The 18,454-nt window shown below is 39.6% G+C and overlaps 1 protein-coding gene across 1 annotated transcript; it reads right to left on the bottom strand.

The window, feature by feature from the left end:
- Nucleotides 1–364: 364 nt before the first annotated feature.
- On the bottom strand, nt 365–11,752 carry LOC139714904 (enoyl-CoA hydratase, mitochondrial-like). Its single transcript, XM_071626551.1, has 7 exons — nt 11,614–11,752; nt 7,907–8,101; nt 7,067–7,194; nt 6,471–6,570; nt 4,921–5,025; nt 3,635–3,822; nt 365–2,182 (listed from the first exon to the last, which is right to left on the bottom strand). The coding sequence occupies exons 1-7, from the start codon at nt 11,735–11,737 to the stop codon at nt 2,117–2,119; spliced, it is 906 nt and encodes a 301-aa protein (XP_071482652.1). The 5' UTR covers nt 11,738–11,752; the 3' UTR covers nt 365–2,116.
- Between the last annotated feature and the right edge of the window lie 6,702 nt (nt 11,753–18,454).

Consider the following 18,454-nt stretch of genomic DNA (forward strand, 5'->3'; position numbering starts at 1 on the left):
GCTCTTGAGATTGTGATCACGTATGCAATAGCATGTACTACAAAATCACAACAGCTAGCTAGAAGACTTGGCTCTGCCATATAACCAGCCAGCAAGTGTCGGGCGATGAAAAATACAGTTTAGGATCAAAAGTAACACCTAGATTGCAATGTTAGCCCATGATTTCGGAAGAAACTTTCTGTCACAACATACAGCATGTCTTTCAGTTTCACTGAATAACAGCTTGCCAGGTTCTGACTGGGCCATGTTCGATTTACGGAGAAAAAGCAAAAATCATGTCAACTCATGCTTGGTAAACCTTATTGACAAACAGTGTATACCTGCCATGGACAACATAATCAGGTACAGCTATGCATGGACTCTCTGCAAGCAAATACGGAAAATGAATGCCTGTACACACAAAGAAGGCAAGGTAGTAGTGTTCACAGAATGTACTTTATTAGCATACTGAAATGACAAAGCACTTACTGAAACATCTGTCTTTCATGATTGAAATTAATTACACCTTGAAATAAATTGATGTATTCTGGCACATATTAACTGTATGTATATGCCTCTTTTTTGTGGTGACATGGTACACACATTTTTTTTTTTTCCAATTTAAATGGTGTGACATTGTAGTTATTGTTGTTGTGTGCAGGGGCAGATCCAGGAATTCCCTGAAGGGAAGGCACCTTTACAAAATTAAAGGGCCCCCCTCCCATTTCTTTTCTTTTTATTTCTTTTGTTAAAAAAAAAACAAACAAAGAGGGGGCTCACACCAGGTGCACCTCCCTCTGGATCCGCCACTGGTGTGTGTCTTTGTGTGTACTTGTCTCCATTCTCCTATCTAAGCATGGTTACTGCTTACCCAGGTTGTAAGAGCACTACCCTGATGCATAGAACTCATTTTATCTCTATGTACTTTGTACAAGTTTCTTTGGGTAGCCACTCTCTTGTTTATAGACATTAAGCTGCTTGCTTGAAGCAATAAATGTTAATACAAGCACACATACAAACTCAACGCTTTAACTCACATCAACTTCCAAGGGTATGTTGCATCAAGCGTATTCGAGTTAACGAAAATTGCCTTCTAGAATTTCCATGAACGTTTTTTAACACTTAGATGACATTGTCATCAGCATGTTGGCTTTAATTGGTACAATGTAGTGCCAGTTTTTGAATGGACTATTGGCTAAAAATGCAGGTTTTGGTGAATACCAAAAAAAAATCAGAGTGCCCTTAAAGCATTACAGGACAACATCGCAGAAAGTTTCACGACACAGATATTTGACATATCAGCAAATGCTGCGCCCTAGTTGAAAAGCTGACCACAGTACAGATTGGAGGGACACAAATGATGTTACTGCAGGATTTAGTACATTGCAATTTGTCATTTCTACAATACTGGTGTATTCAATTCAAGGTCCATTTGGAGGGAATCCAAAACAATCACCACACCTAACAGCCCAAGAAGGGTTTACCTTTCTTTATTTGTATGGAAAGTTAAATTTCCCAGATCATTAACAATAATTCTAAATACATGACAATGCTTTAAATCAAGTTCATAATTTGAGCACTATTTTCCCAGCATCAACACCGAATGAATATGGTTTTTACGATAACACCCACTCTATACCTGATGTCACCAAAATAGGATTTCACTGTCTTGTACATTTGCACCCAGCAGAGTTTGGAAATATGTATCAGTGACATAATTATGAATACAGAGTTGCCACATGTTGGACACAAATCCCAACATGTACAAAGCGCAAAGCAGCATAGAGTACAAATGAATCAAGTTAAATGATTGTGTTCTTTATTTTCTAGCATAACAAGTAACTATTTGAAGGAAGACTTGCCAAGAGGATCACACAAAAATTATGACAATTATTATGATTACTAGGTGTATCAATTCCACACAAGTAAAGATTTAACATAATTTGTGTTTGTACAGTCATCTTGCACAGCACATAAAATTTTTTTTTCATTCCCATACATTACCTTTATATCACCATCAAACAGCGAATAGTTTTCAAAAATATTCATCTAAAAGCATGGATGACATCAACCCCATTCCAATGAATCTGCACAATCTTTGCTTGGCTTTGTCCACACCTCAAAGATCAGGTTTATTTCATTCATCCTTGAAGTTAGCTGGCCTCTTCTCCACAAAAGCACCCATGCCCTCTCGTGAGTCATTCTGAAAGATATGAAGTATGGGTATTGAAATGGATGTTCAAAATAGCAGTCTTTACTAACAAAGCCTCAGAGTACTGGAAGCTATGCAACTGAATGGTTGCGGTATTTTACAATGCCACTTGGAATTATGATTACATCAAAAACACTGTACAAGTATGATTTCAAGATACGTTGCCATGAAAACGTACCAGATTTTAAGAGATGACTATGTTCATGTACTTTAAAATAATTTGATTAGATTTGATGTGTTTTAAACTCATTTCAACACGTTTTCCTAGTGGGTTGCATATAATGACATGATGAACAAACACTGCCACATGCATAAATATATCAGAACAAAATGTCATGCATGAGGTATGTAGAAGGCATAAACACAATAAATCTAACATTTGGGAGCTTTGCTACACTCTTCAGAGAAAGAATTGTTTCATCTCATACTGACACCAAGAAGAACAGTATCTGATGCTGCAAAAGGAAGTAAATTACATGGAAAGTTGCAAATATCATCTGAATATAATATAGATTTGGAGGTATCGTGGAGGTGTCTTGGTCAAGTGGATAAGAGTGCACATATCTAAATCACATAAGAGCAGTTTGGATTTGTGGATTTGAAAAAATACTGAAGTTTTACACAACATACACAGGAAGGTCCTAGACCCCGTTTACAGTGCGAGGCTCGGCCGCGCCCAGCCCCTCTTCAGTGTAAACGCGCAAAAGGCCAAATGCGAGGCCAAAATTGGCCTCGCATTTGGCCTCGCTCTGGAGGTGGTCTCGGCCTTCTCTTGGTGTAAACGCAAACTGGGCCAAATGCGCGGCCAATTGCGTGGTCAATTTTAGTCTGCCTTCCAAACCCTCTGCCTGTATCTTTTGCTATTCAGGATATTAACCCCCTCAACGTCAAAAACTAGTATAGTTTAAGGTGGTTTTGTCCTGCAAAGGATTTTTTCCTGCAAAGGATTTTTTCCTTCGGCAAAGGCCTTTGCCCGTACGGCAACTTTGTCGCCATGGAATTCAGTTGGCAAAGGGTCTGAAAACCAGACAATACCAAATTGCGTTTGTTTACAAGCAGAGCGCCACTACAACAAAATATTGAAAGGTTTGAATTAAAAGAGTGGCCGAGCCCAGCAGTGTAAACGGACAAAATTGCGAGGCTCGGCCCCGCACTGTGAACGGGGTCTTAGTGACAAATGGGGTGAGAACTGTTTTCCTATTGATTCAAAGTGGAAAGAATGAATTCTCAGCAAAATCAATGGAATTTCTAGCTACATGTACTCTTTAGAGGAGATAGCTTGGCTTTTTCCCTTTCACAATGTACAACATATTAAAGCGGTATTTTCATCTCTAAACTCTGGCTACAGTTAGAGAAAATACCCCAGCTCGACATTGGCTTGAATGACTTTGAAGCTGGTGTGATTTGACTGATTTGCTTTAATCACTTTTGGTATGGACTCACCGTTCCAAAGCAAGCATGGAAGAGCCTCTTCTCAAAGTGTATGCCTTCACTCAGGGTCACGTCATAGCCGGTGAGGACAGCCTCCTTGCACAGAGCATTGATCAGCTTGGAATTCCTGCTGATCTTGTCTGCCAACTCTATGGCCTTGTCAAGCAGTTCTTCTGTCTTGTAGACCTTGCTCACAAGACCTGCAATGAATAAAATAGGATCTTTTTGTTATTCACTTTAATAACAATTGAATTATTTATTCACGTATTTACTTATTTACCCATGCATTCACTCATCCATTTATTTACTGTATCTAAACTTGCAGAGGGTATGCAATCATAGATAGGCATTTCCGCTGTAGGATCCACCTTGGAAATGAACCCATCACTTGCTGCTTACTGAGCAGAGACACTGTAAGCTGTGCAGAAGCCAGTTCATGGTAGTGATGAAATTACATTTAAACAAATACCTTAATTTCTTCATCTTTCCTTTGGCCCTTATCAATAATTCATAAGCCTCTTCACAAAGAATAGTAATAAAAAATAAAAACACTAGTAATGTCGCTAAAGGAACTGGCATACCTCCACCACAATGCATGGTTCTCCCAGTAGGTCTAGAGTATGTTTTTACAATGTGAGATGACAGTTTGACGTAACTGGAAAAAAAAAAAAAAGAACATTTCAATGACATGTTGGTCACAAATGAGCTGAGTGTTAACTTTCCATGAACTACAATGTAGGTTTCATTTGGACAGATGTCTCAATTGTTTCACGATGCAATTTGTCTACACATGTTATATGAGCTTCTGAAATCCTTGCATCTGATTGGTTGACAGCAATTTTGTCAGAAAAGATATCTAACCAAATGCTTCATGAAACACCCCCATAGATACAACTCTCCATATGATTACATGTAAGTGTACAGAGGCATTAATGCATACTATGGTGGTAGTGAATACAAAATCATGACGGGCACCTGCTCTGATCCTTGATCTTGTGTTTGAGGTGACACTATCCCGATTACAAATGAGTTATACCTATTAAAATCATTTGCAAAACACCTTCTGCCGACAAGTGCTCAAACATCAATTGAGACACATGTCACAGAGAAACATAATTTGAGTTCACACTTAGGCTGACAAAAAAAAGAAAAATAAGCATGAAATGTTTTCTTGACAAACATCAACAAAGGGTTTTTTTTTTTTAAAAGGTGAAACCCCACATGAAAAGAAAAATATCCAGGAGGATGTTCATCCCATAAAGTTTACTCTAAACCAAAAATGATTTGATTCACTTTACCTGCCTGGAGGGCTTGTTGTGCAGTAATCCTGTCACCACCAAGTACCATCTCCATGGCAAGAGACTTCCCTACAGCTCTCGGCAGTCTCTGTGTGCCTCCAGCTCCTGTAGAAATAGCAAGATCTCATGTATAAATCACATGTCTGCAACAATGATCGTGTACAGGGAAACTAGATGGATAGCATCTAAAGTGGGCCCTTTACTCATTATTTAATGGCAGACTTTGTAATAGTAATAAAAGTTCTGGGCATAGAACATGTTGAGCTGGGATTATGCGAAAAGAAATCGTTATTAAACTCATGATAGCCATTTGAGGGAGGAAAAGTTGTTTCTCTGATATACATTTTTATACTATTCGAAAATCTTAAGAGAGAGAGAGAGAGAGATTCTTCAGGCTTCACCTACAGTGTAAGATGTGATGTTTACAGAGTTCAAAGGATATGATAAAACAAAAAGTCTTCAACAATGCAAAGATCAAGCTGATTAAAAAACATTCATGGAGACAGAAAAATTACATCAATTACGTACCAGGTAATGCACTCTGTGCTTCAGAGATAAAAGACATCAGCTATGGGGGGGGGGGGGGGGGGGGGGGGGTCTGAAACAGCCCAAAGCCATTCTCTGGCTGAATGCTGGCAATATGTTTATATAGAACTAGTTTACAATGGCAGAAATACATGAAACATTCATTCATGAACATACAGACAAAGCCCAGATCCATGTGACCTTGTCTGATTCTTCAAAAAGGGCAATGGCATTCTATTCTCCCTCATTGGATCATTCACAAATAATCAGCATGAAACAAGATCACCTTGCCCCACCCATCTCAGTTAAAGGAGAGGGAAAGCCTTGCTAAAATTACCAGTGCCACATCTGCAGCTCATAATGCTTTTTATATTCCGCCCTCAAGGGGTGTTTCCTTGCTTGACTTCACAACCCTCACTCTCAATGGAATCCTAATCCCTTCTACAAATTAGTGCAATGCAAACATCTCACACTGATGGGTAACATGCATCTTGCTGACCATTAGAGACAAGTACAGTGCACTCTAGTTCTAACAAACACAGTTAAAACAAAATCCTTGATGCAACACAGTACAAAATCTGGCCCTAAAATTATCATCTAATCACCTATATCTTAACATACTTTGTTGTTCAGTTATAATGAAATTTTGGTGTAACAAATGAAAATCTATTCGTGGAAAATTGAGTAAAGAAAATGGGATTCCACCGGGATTCGAACCCGAGACCTCCGGATTGCTAGCCCAGTGCTCTACCGACTGAGTAAGAAAATGGGATTCCATCGGGATTTGAACCCCGAATCCCGAATCCTGATGGATCCCCATTTTCTTTGCTCAATTTTCCACTAATAAATGATATTCATTTCTGGTCAGTTTTTCTGTTCGCGTTTGTTACATACTCAAAATGAAAATCTAGTTAGAATGGGAGTTGCTAGCATTTTTTTTTTTTTTTTTTTTTGGGGGGGGGGGGGGCACCATCAGTCTGTTTACTTTCTGAACTAATTATCTGTATGAACTTTTTTTTTTTCACCTGGAATGAGTCCAAGGAGAATTTCTGGCTGTCCAAACGATGCCTTCTCTCCAGCATAGATGATGTCACACATCATAGCAATCTCGCAGCCACCTCCAAGCTAGCAAATATAATTTTTATACAGCAAACAACACTTTCAAATCGGCCAATGATATTAATTGCAAAGTATGTTTAAAAATTGTTAAATGGTGGCAATGTAGTTCATATTTGACAATTATTTCAATTGAATACCAATATGTCTTTATATGTAAAACCTCACTTTTCCCTCAATATTGCACATTGCACAGTGATCTACAAAGACACAGAAGCATCATAATATCTTTTAATAGCATATCAAATTGAAGATCAGAAATGACTGAAAGGGTGATATGACCTCCAAGCATTTTACTTTGTTTTCTTTTTCATGGGGAGGGGGTCTTTCATGTGGTATTCCATATGATAATTATACTACACAAGATGCTTTACCTCAGCAAAACCAGAGCATTTTAACACCAGCTAAATACATCTTAAGCATTCTCAGGGAAACCTATGCAATTGTGAACCGTTCCAATGCAAAGTCTCCTCTGTGTGAATAGTTTACCCCATAGTCGACTTACAGCAAAGCCATGGACAGCAGCAATGGTTGGTTTCTTGGTGGCGGCGAGTCTGTTCCAACTGGCCAAGAAGTTGGCGCCCAAAACTTCCTGGAAGGTCCTTGATGACATCTCCTTGATGTCGGCCCCAGCTGAGGAAGAGAATACAATCATACCAATACCATAACCCATTCGTATCATGGCATTTGTTGGCTGACATAAGATTCTATTCCACTATCATCCATATGAACACTTATTATCTTATACATACTTCCATAACATAATGATGCAGAGAAAGAAACATTTCAAATAATTTAGATGTCATATTTTGTTAATATTAGCAATAGGATTGCCTATGTACACTGGTACATATGCACTTCAACTTCAAGCTATATAGCATTGCAGCTCACATGGTTCACATAGAAAACAAGAATTCCCTTTACTTCTCTCCTGTTCATGAAGCAGTAGGGATGGGGGGGGGGGGCGGTTAATCCTGTATAGCTCTCTATCTTGATGGGCAATGTCTTGTATGATTGTTTATGTCCCATATCTCATGCCAGTTTATGCTGCATGTGTACACTGGTTTGAAGTTAGTCTGAACACTCAATTAGAAAGATAGAAATGAGATTATATCTGAATGACAATGATGCATTTCTGTCATACTCAGCTGGTGTAATACAGACGTACATGTAACAAGTCAATGACATCACAACATATCTGGCTTGTTACCATAATCTTGAATTGATAGACACCAACCTGATATCATGATGAAGCAAAGAACCTATAGTGTTACAATCACAATAAGTACTGTGAATTATCACACTAGATATGAAGTGAAAAAGAAGGAATTTCAGAGCAGCTGACCTGCAAAGGCCTTCTCACTCCCCGTGAGGACTATGGCTCCCACCGTCTTGTCTGCCTCAAAGTCCTCCAGAGCCTGGGCCACCTCATTCATGAGGGCATCACACAGGGCATTGAGGGCCTTGGGCCGATTCAGCCGGATCAGGCCTACGCTCTTCTTCTCACCAACATGCTCCACGAGGATGTTCTGGTAAGCCCCTGAACATGGTTCACAACACAACATGTATGAGTTTCTGTCATTGCGCAGAAAAGGTTGCACATGATGGAAGAGAGGGGGTTTCTGACTACTTTAGAATACAGACCTACACTATGACCTCAGTATACTCATACATGATACATTCATGCAGTACAATCTACTGCATTCAAAGGCACTGGCAAAGCACTGATTAAACCTACCATTATGCTCTAACTTATCTGATTATCTGTTGAAGATTTCTGAGTACAGTTAAACTCGCCTAAGTCGACGTCGCATATGTCGAATAATCGCGCAAGTCGAAGATTTTAAAAAGTCCTGATTTTTCCCCATTGACTTACGTGTATTAATTCACTCACAAGTCGAATTTTTGAAGTCGAATACTCGCCTAAGTCGATGAAATTCCAAGAACACTTTCACGGAAAAACCATTGAATTCACTGTGCCTAAGTCGAATAAGATTTTATTGTGTAATAAATCACTGTCAAAATCATGAGACGCCAGTTTTTGTTTACATACAGTATATACCAAAAGAAACTTTGCGTTAAAAACATTAACGTTTCATTTACGCAAGCGGTTTCACCTGAATCATTATTAACGCAAACTAACGATCGAGAAAATGAACATTTGTAGTAACTATGAGTAACGATCCCAAGCGCAAATTAACGATGTTTCGTTGACATTAACGATAGTAACGCAAGAACTCATGCGAGATTTTGGTTTCCGTTACCCAGACCTGGTGAAAGGACGACGTATCGCCTCTGCCGAGTGTAGCGATCTATACCTTATAATAAATACTAAACGGAGTCTTTTCGCGAATCGTATCACGATTTCGCTAATGGTTAATATGCGACCGGGGTCACCAAAAACGCACGCCGTGCCAACAACAACAAAAAAAAGCCGGATGTTTGCCTTCAGTTTTGGAAATGCACAGCGGTAACAATTGGCTCCATAAGATGCTAGAATAAATGTCAGATGTTTGCTCTTAATTTTGGAAATGAATAACGGTAATATTCAATGTGGATAAAGCGTCTTGCTGAAGGGCAAATATCGGGCACACCGCTCCAGCTCTCGGCTCCAAAGCAGACAACATACATGTACATTATACACGTGTACGCGTGATGTAACTGTAAGTCGATTTTTTTCGACTTACGCACAAGTCGAAACTCGCCTAAGTCGATGTGTTTTGCTCAGTCCCGAGAAGATCGACTTATGCGAGTTTAACTGTATTATAATGCAGACATGCACACCTACAATGTTCTTTTAATATACACCTATATGTACAAACTTGCATTTAAAACAGAAACTCCAGGTGGCCATCAGAAATGAGAATATCAAGAAGACATTTGTACCTGTAAATTTTCAGAATTTGAAAGTTGAAAACTGTTATAAAGTGTGCAATTGATAACTCAAAAATGACATTATGGATCATAAACATTCAAAATAGTTTCTATACCAACTTTTTAGAATTTTACAAACCTCAAAAAAGTTTAAATTATTGCACATGAATCAACTTTTCCACTGCAGCTACATGTACAGTAATTTCTGACACATGAATATATTGCATTTTCAACATAATTTTACTCTTGATATTCATTCTCAATTGCAAATCATTTCCTAGCTAAATCTTTAAATAGGAAAGAAACAGGAAAAGACTGAGATATCAGCTATAGTATTACTATGATGCCTGAGTAAAATACAGATACTGTACTAAAGGAGGGCTTACAACAGTATGACCTGGAATACAGACATTGAGTAGACAAAGGCAATTCAGGCATATCAATTTTCTTTCATCAGGACACAAGTCCTTCATGAGGAATGAATAACATCACGAGTCACAGATTTAATTAGGCAAAAAAGCATTTATCAGTTTATCAGTATCTGCATTAACAAGTGGTCTTTTTGACATACCTGAATATAAGTAGCAACCAATTTAATCATCAATAGTAAATTCTTTTGATAATCCATTGTATACAAATACATAAAGATCTATGCTACTTGTACTTGCTCACTTACTTTAATCCAACAATAATGTAACTAAAACATTGCCTGTTATGTACTGTTCATAGATCAATGCTTCAAATGCAACAGTTTACATTTTCCGTGGACTTTCATAAGTTGAGTACTGGTAATGAGTGTGTGGGAAATTGCAAGATTGTTTTCTTGTGATTGACAATATTTGTGTTGTCAATCTAGTTATGAAAGGCCCAACTGCATGCATTTTGATTTGCAGGAATTGGGGCTAACATGATTACTTACATAGATCACTGGGTTAATTTGGCCAGGCCATTTAATGTTTAGGCCCTATAGGATGTAGCACTGAGTGTAGGGTAAACCTAGGCTGGAATCTATTTAGACTAGATCTAGACCCTAATTATTAATATTATTATTAGGCAGTTCTATTAATATTTTAAATCTGGGTTATATATATCATATGTATTCCACATAAAGAATCTTGCTATAGGATTGGTCAAGAGCTGATTACGTGATAAAGTGTAGTTTTGCCCATCACATCACCTGAGAAGAACTAGGTCACTTGATAGTACTTACACAGTGCAACGCACTTTCACACTCACTTCAGTGCCGCGCGGTGCACGCAGCAAATCCATTGTTTTGTCATCTACGCGCACACGTAAGGATACCTAAAGACAGCTGTTTGTTTTGCTGATCTCTGGCAGTCCATACAGTCTTAACGCAAGATGAGTACGCGCGAAATAAAAGTGCATTGCACTGTGGACTATACTAGGTCACTTGATGCAACACACTTTCATTTCAGTGGTGCGCGCAGCAAATTCAATGTTTTGTCATCTACGCGCACACGTAGCCTAAGCCCCAAGGATACCTAAAGACAGTCAAAACGGTCTCAGATGTGGAATAAAATGGGAATTTATAGAACCCTGATGTGGAATATAAAGCAAATAATCAACTTTTAGTTTCAGGCAATGAGACAAACTATCACTTCCTCGGCAATCTGAATGTGAACGCTATCTTTCCTCAGCTGCGCTTCGGAAAGACAGCTACATCCAGATCGCCTCGGAAGTGATAATTTGTCCCATCACCTCGGACTCGCTTAGTGAGGAGGACCCTGGATCTTGTGCCACAACTCAAACTGTTCGTGTGGTAAATACTATAGACGTCTAGTCTAGACCTATATAGGCCCACGCATAAACTGCATGGCCAAATAGCTATTGATGGACAGGCAGCAAATAAAACTTTTGCTGCAACACAGCTTTAATAGGGTGTAGCTGAATATGGGCTATCCAGCCATCTTCTCAGATGGAAAATGAAGAAAAAAACAACAACAAACAAACAAAGGCAAACGTAGCCCGACGTCGACCAGACGCCGTGCCCGTGCGGCGCGGAGCGGCGCGGCGCGCGGCGACACCGACCTTGTGCAAGTCGCGTTTTTACAACGACTCGGACTGGTCTGTATATGTAGCGTAGAAAACCCAAGTCATGTCACGTCTCTTGTTGAATGCAACATGTCATTAGTTTCTCAATTTTTTTCGCTTTCTTACCTGTCGAAAGACATCTACAAATATTTGATGACTGATGCACAGCTACTGGACTGGCAGAAATCTTGAGGCCTGGCACCATAAAGGCACGAGTTGCCGAATTCAAAATACTACGCAGAGCTGCCATGTTACCTGTCGGGCTCTCGTGCTCGCTCGCGGGATTCGTGTGCGTGGGAGATCTACAGATCGCTACCCCATACCTAGGTACCGGCGGCGCAGCATGCAGCGCAGCAAGCTGGAGTAGCGAATTGCACGCTCACGTGTAAAGAGAGGTCAAAAGAGAATGATCTTTTTGCGTCGCAAGAAGGGGGAGGACCCCGGAAGTACAACCTCTGAAGCAATCGCAGTTTCGTTCGGATATCATTTAACGAGAATCCTCTCGTAACGTCAGAGCAACCACTTGCTGATCATCAACTCGAAAAAGAAAGGCTCCTCAGTGGCGCATGCAAGACACTTTAGTGAGCTCTCATGTACATCTCCATTCTGTGTCAGTACAACCACTTGAACTTCTTAATACTTTTTTTTTTGGTGGTCAGTTTGAACCAACTGAACTGCTTCATTAATTATAGGCCAAAAAATATGTTTCCTGATGCTTCCGTCCGATATGGGTGACGGTCATTATAGGCGGGTTCTGCATAAACATATAAATTCTACTCTCTAAAAAAAATCGAGTGAAAATATTCACTCTTAAAAGAGTGAATACAACAAAGAGTGAATTTAGAGTGAAATTGGAGTGAATTTTGAGTGAAAATGTTCATTTTCACTCGTTTTAGAGTGACCTCAGGGATCACTCTAAAATCTTCGAGTGATCCCTGAGGTCACTCCAAAATGAGTGAAAATGAACATTTTCACTCAAAATTCACTCCAATTTCACTCTATATTCACTCTTTTTTATATTCACTCTTTTAAGAGTGAATAATTTCACTCGATTTTTTTTAGAGAGTATACTCACAAACATAACGTTTTAATCCTCATTTCAAGCTAAACCTAAAACCCTACTTTTGTGATGTTATAATGGACAACATTACGACAATAAAAAGAAATTTCACCATATTTTTACTTTCCCAGCATAGGCCTATAGGACCTACGGAAGAGCGCTTGCTGTTACTCCGGTCTTTTAGAAATCGGGTGGGGGGGGGGTAACATTATCCTTAAAGGACAAGTTCACCATCACAGACATGTGAATTGAGTGAATACAGCGATATTTTACGGTAGAACACAGTCATCAGTCAGAGTTTGAGGAAAATCGGACACTCCGTTCAATTATGAATTTCACGACTCGGGGATAACCTCGCACTGCTGGATGAGAAAACTATTAACAATGATGTGTAGGCTAGAACGATATAAGGAAAATGTAAAGAAAATTCAGCATATTTTCCCTTTCCTCGCCGCACAACAATGCACTCTGATGGTACAATTTCGGTTGAGATAGTGCTTCCGGGTCCAATGTTTTTTGATGGTGAGTTTTTGAGATGAGAAACCTCTAATGAAATGAAAGAACACGAGAGGTATAGGCCTACTTATTTGATGAAAATTGGTATTGAAATGGCTGAGATAGCCAAAACAAAGCGATCCTAATAAAAGAAGGACCCACCTTTTATTAGGATCGCTTAGCTTTACTTTATTTTTGGATATCTCATTTCAAAACCGATTTTCATCAAATGAACCTTGTCTAATCATTGTATGCTCTTTAACAATTCATAAAGTGGTTTACAAGTATCTCACAAAAAGCTAAAAGCTGAATCATCACCTCAACCAATGTGGCCCTACCATCCCTTTAACCGAAATGTCGTGTCATGCACCAATCGAGACATGTTTAATTTGGTTACAGTTCGTTATTCCGAAGGTTCGTTATTATTCCGAAGAATCGTTAATCCGAAGGTTCGTTAATCCGAAAATGTGATAAGGTTTGTTATTCCGAAGATTCATTAATCCGATAGTGAAATAAGGTTCGTTATTCCGATGGTTCCTTACAGACCCTATTTCATTTCGGATCAACGAACCTTCGGAATAACGAACCCTATTTCATTTTCGGATTAACGAACCTTCGGAATAACGAACCCTATTTCATTTTCGGATAAACGGGGCTTCGGAATAGCGAACCCTATTTCATTTTTGGATTAACGAACCTTCGGAATAACGAACCTCCGGAATATCGCCACTTAATGTTCGGATTAACGAACCCTTTTTCATTTTCGGATTATATAGAACCTGAATTTGTGTGTTTCGGATTAACGAACCTTCGGAATAACTTGAGAATCTTCGGAATAACGAATAGCACCCTTTAATTTAGAGCCGGCATGCATGGTATAATACGCCACAAAATGAAGTGAATGATCTTCGAGAGCTCAATAAAACATTTTTACATTCCATGTATAGTATATACAATGTATACATATTGAGTAAAGTAGTCCACGTGTTGCATGGTGCAGTAATATAGAAAATAAAAACATAAACCAAGTCACGATATTACATGCTGTCATTATCAACAGTTTATATTTCGCGGCACATAGGCGCCGGAAGTGGGGGGGGGGGGGGGGGCAGGGGGGGCGGCCGCCCCCCCCCCCCCCCCCCCAATCCAAAAAGTGGGGGGGGGGGGCAAAACGTATTTTTGCCCCCCCCAAAAAGCCCCCTCCGAAAAAAAAAAAATAATGATAATAAAAATAAATGAATAAACAAAGAAAATAAAATAAATATGTATATATATGAATAAAAGGGAATAAATATGGCTACAAACGGCAGCTTTTGGACTGTAAAATGTCAAAATTTTCAAGCTCGCTCGCTTCGCTCGCTCGCATCCAGCAGTTGAGCCCGGTGCGCCTCCCCCTTAATTTCTAAAGCGAAAAACATAGCTACGACGGCAGTTGTTGGACTCTAGAATGTCAAAATTTTCAAGCTCGCTCGCTTCGCTCGCTCGCATTGAATCGTTATGCCATTCTCCTAATGTTGCTGACAGTAATTGCCAGTAGTTACGCCCGATGCCCCCACCCCTTAATTTCCAAAGCGAAAGATAAATATAGCTACAAACGGGAGTTTGGGGACTGTAAAATGTCAAAATTTTCAAGCTCGCTCGCATTGAATCGTTATGCCACTCTCCTAATGTTGCTGCCAGTAATTGCCAGCAGTTGCGTCCGATGCCCCCCCCCCCCTTAATTTCCAAAGCGAAAGATAATTTATAGCTACAAACGGGAGTTTTGGGACTGTAAAATGTCAAAATTCTCAAGCTCGCTCGCTTTGCTCGCTCACATTGAATCGTTATGCCATTCTCCTAATGTTGCTGCCAGTAATTGCCAGCAGTTGCGCCCGATGCGCCGCCCCATTAATTTCCAAAGTGAAAGATAAAGCTACAAACCCCAGTTTTGGGACTTTAGAATGTCAAAATTTTCAAGCTTGCTCGCTTCGCTCACTCGCATTGAATCGTTATGCCATTCTCCTAATGTTGCTGCCAATAATTGCCAGCAGTTGCGCCCGATGCGTCCCCATTTATTTCAAAGCGAAATATGTAGCTACAATTAAAACTCCAGTTTTGGAACTGTAGACTATCAAAATTTTCAAGCTCGCTCGCTTCGCTCGCTCGCATTTTATTGTTATGTCATTCACCTTATGTTGCTGACAGTATATAATTTGTCGATCGTTTCACACCGTCATTCCATAATCCATGTAAGGAAAACTTACAATGTTCCTCAATGACTGCGTTGTTGAATGTATCACATTCCGTAATGTATTGTAGTCCCATTATTGCTCACGCACACACGCACAAGCATACAGACCGTCAAAATTACTTTATGGTTCCCCCCATGTTTCGACCCACCGTACGCCACTTTACATATAATATATATACATATATATATATATATATATATATATATATATATATATATATATAGTAGATGTGTGTGCGTGTGTGTGTGTGTGTGTATGTGTATATTGTGTAACATATGCATGGTCTAATCTTGAGCCCCCTCCAATGTTTGCCCCCCCAATCCAAAACTGCTTCCGGCGCGCCTGTCGCGGCACACACATTTTCGAACGATTCACCCTTTCTCATGTGTTCTTGATTGTTGAGAGAATAATAACAAGTCATTATATTAATATTGCAACCGCGTCGATCATTATTATGACTTTGTTCTCTCAGAATCAAGAACACTTGAGGAAAGCGGCGAATCGCTCGAACATTAAATTATGTGAAATAAACTGTTGGTAATGACAGCACGAACTTGGTTTCTGTTTAATTGACAGGAAACCAATATTATTCAACAATTTCGTACAATCAAAATAAGACTCAAAGCGTTAGTAACATGCAAGCCACGTCACGTATAGGCCTATTTTTTTAGGGCTAGTTACTGTATAGTACCGGTAACTCAAACAGGCCGGACTCAGTGTAACGCACATTCTTCATCACACATTGATTTTGTGAATCATTCCAGGGCGGGTGCCCACCTCCCTGGTCAACATTGGAGCCTATATACATAATTGCTCGTATACAGTTTCACAAGGACCTCCATATATATGACGACGCGTGCAAATCGATGATTACTACTATATAAAGGCCCTATACGCATTATTTGAGAATACTATCAATTTCTATGGGACCGTCGATAGGCCGAACTAACATGAAAAAGATGAGAACTAAAGATCTGGTATATAGAGACCTACATACATGGCACACTTAGCCCCCATCTCATGCACCCCATCTCATGCACCCCACCCCCAAAGGGATACACCAAACATACATGATTATGCACTTCACGACGCATGATTCATACTGTAGAGGAGTTTATAGGACCTGTTAAATGAACACGACGCGATAGGCCTATTTTGTATTTCACTTTGCATATACATACACACGTGCTTCAATCATTGTCTTGGAGAACAAAAATGTGAAAGTATTATTTTACTAGTAGTTGCAGCCAAGTCATATATAACATTTTCTGCAATATTTAGCAGAAAATAGCAGCCTTCTTGTTTAGAGTCTACACCCAGGAAAAAAAAAGTCTCCCGACTGAAAACCAGAAGATTCTGTCAAAAACATCGCTGCTATATACATTACTAAACTTCATTAGAATAATCCTTCAGTTTTGAGTCCTGAAATGAGCATAACCCATGCACTGATAGGCCCTAGTTTCCATAATACAATCTATATCCTGACGTCAAGTTGCCCAGCCGTTCTGAAGATTGCCTTTCATGGTAGGCCTATAGTTGCGTTCCACAGGTTGCCGGACGATAATATCTGTTTGTTCTCTTTTTTCTTAATATTGTTTCTTATTTCGTGCAAATAAACAATATATATATATATATATATGTATATAGATATTTTTTTTTTTGGGGGGGGGGGACAAAACGAGTTTTTGTCCTCCCCCCCCCCCGTGCCCCCTGTGACAAAAATTAATCAATTATTTAAAGACAAAAATGAACAATAGAGGCCCTTTTCTTGTTTGAAAGTTGTCAATTTTATAACTGAAAATGCGTTATAATACACTAATAATATGCATTATTTTATTTTTACACAAACATTTACTTATGAGTAAATTTAGTGTATAGATGGTAGCCTCGCGTCCTCCAGTGTGCCCCCTGATGAAACATACCTTTAGTAAATCTATCATTTTTCCTTTTCTTCTCTGCTTTCTAGCAATATAAGAATAATTTTCACTGCTCGAACAATACGATCAAGTTGCAGCTTTCAATGAATACATTTCAAACGAATGGCAAAGTGAAAGTGACTCGTTCGCTCTGTCCGTACTTATAGTAAAATGTATAGTTTTCATAAGTTATGATCATAAGGGCTTTTTACACTTGTATTTCTTAACCTCGGACTTTCTCTGACCCAGGACTATCGTTAGTCCCGTACCAATTTTTTCAGCTTTTTACTCTGACCAATTAGTCCCGTACTATCTCTTGTCCGGGGCTAAGGAGAAAGCTGACCTTTTTACACACTTTTTTAACACTTTTTTTCTTTTTTACACACCCTCCCCCGTTCGGTCGCTTCGCTCCCTCGCTGAGGATCTCATGACATCCACGGTAATTTCACGTTGATTCCAACACTTTTTCACAACTCGTTCACCACTCAATCATAACGCAATCACGGCAAAACCACGGGGACATCGATTATGTAAGTGCAAAAGCACGACTTTTGCACGACTAACTCACAACAAAACCACAAGTAAAGGACGGCGTTTTCAGTGTCAAAGCATCGCGAATAGTGTTGGTATTGTCGCACCGTCACATTAATGCGCCCACGTCGATTTTTTTCACTATGTTTGATGTCTTAAAAATGTGCCTTTAAAAACGCGACTTTTGCACTTTGATTTTACAAAAAGTCCCTACTGTGGGAGGGAGGTATCCCCCTCCCACACCCTCCCCCCCCCCCCCCCCCCCCCCCCCCCGCTCGGTCGCTTCGCTCCCTCGCCGAGGATGTGCCCCCGTCGAGATTTTGCTCCCCCCCAAAAAAAAAAAACAAAACAAACAAACCACAAAACAAAACAACAACAACAACAACAACGAAAAAAAACAAAAAACTGAAGTGTTTCGGCGCGCTTGGCCTACAATATGCATAAATGAGTTGATATGCGATTATCACCTATTGTTTTAGATGCAACTTTATATTATTTTATGCTTGTTCGGGTTTGTTTCTCTTTTTCTTCTACCAATGTTCCTGTTCATGGAACATCATACGCACGGAAATAAACTAAATGCATTGGCCACTCGCTGAATTCGCGATCCGATATAAACTCCGTAGCCAAGTGTTCAGTGGGTGTTATTTCGTGTGAAGATGGGAAAACGCAAGAGCCCGACCGCGACCGCTACGTACACAAAATGTATGCTACAAACAGAGGTAGGTCTATAC

Source organism: Diadema antillarum, unplaced genomic scaffold (genome assembly GCF_040938485.1).
Source record: "Diadema antillarum isolate AM-2024a unplaced genomic scaffold, OU_Dant_1.0 seq00002518_RagTag, whole genome shotgun sequence".
NCBI classification, from domain to species: Eukaryota; Metazoa; Echinodermata; class Echinoidea; order Diadematoida; family Diadematidae; genus Diadema; species Diadema antillarum.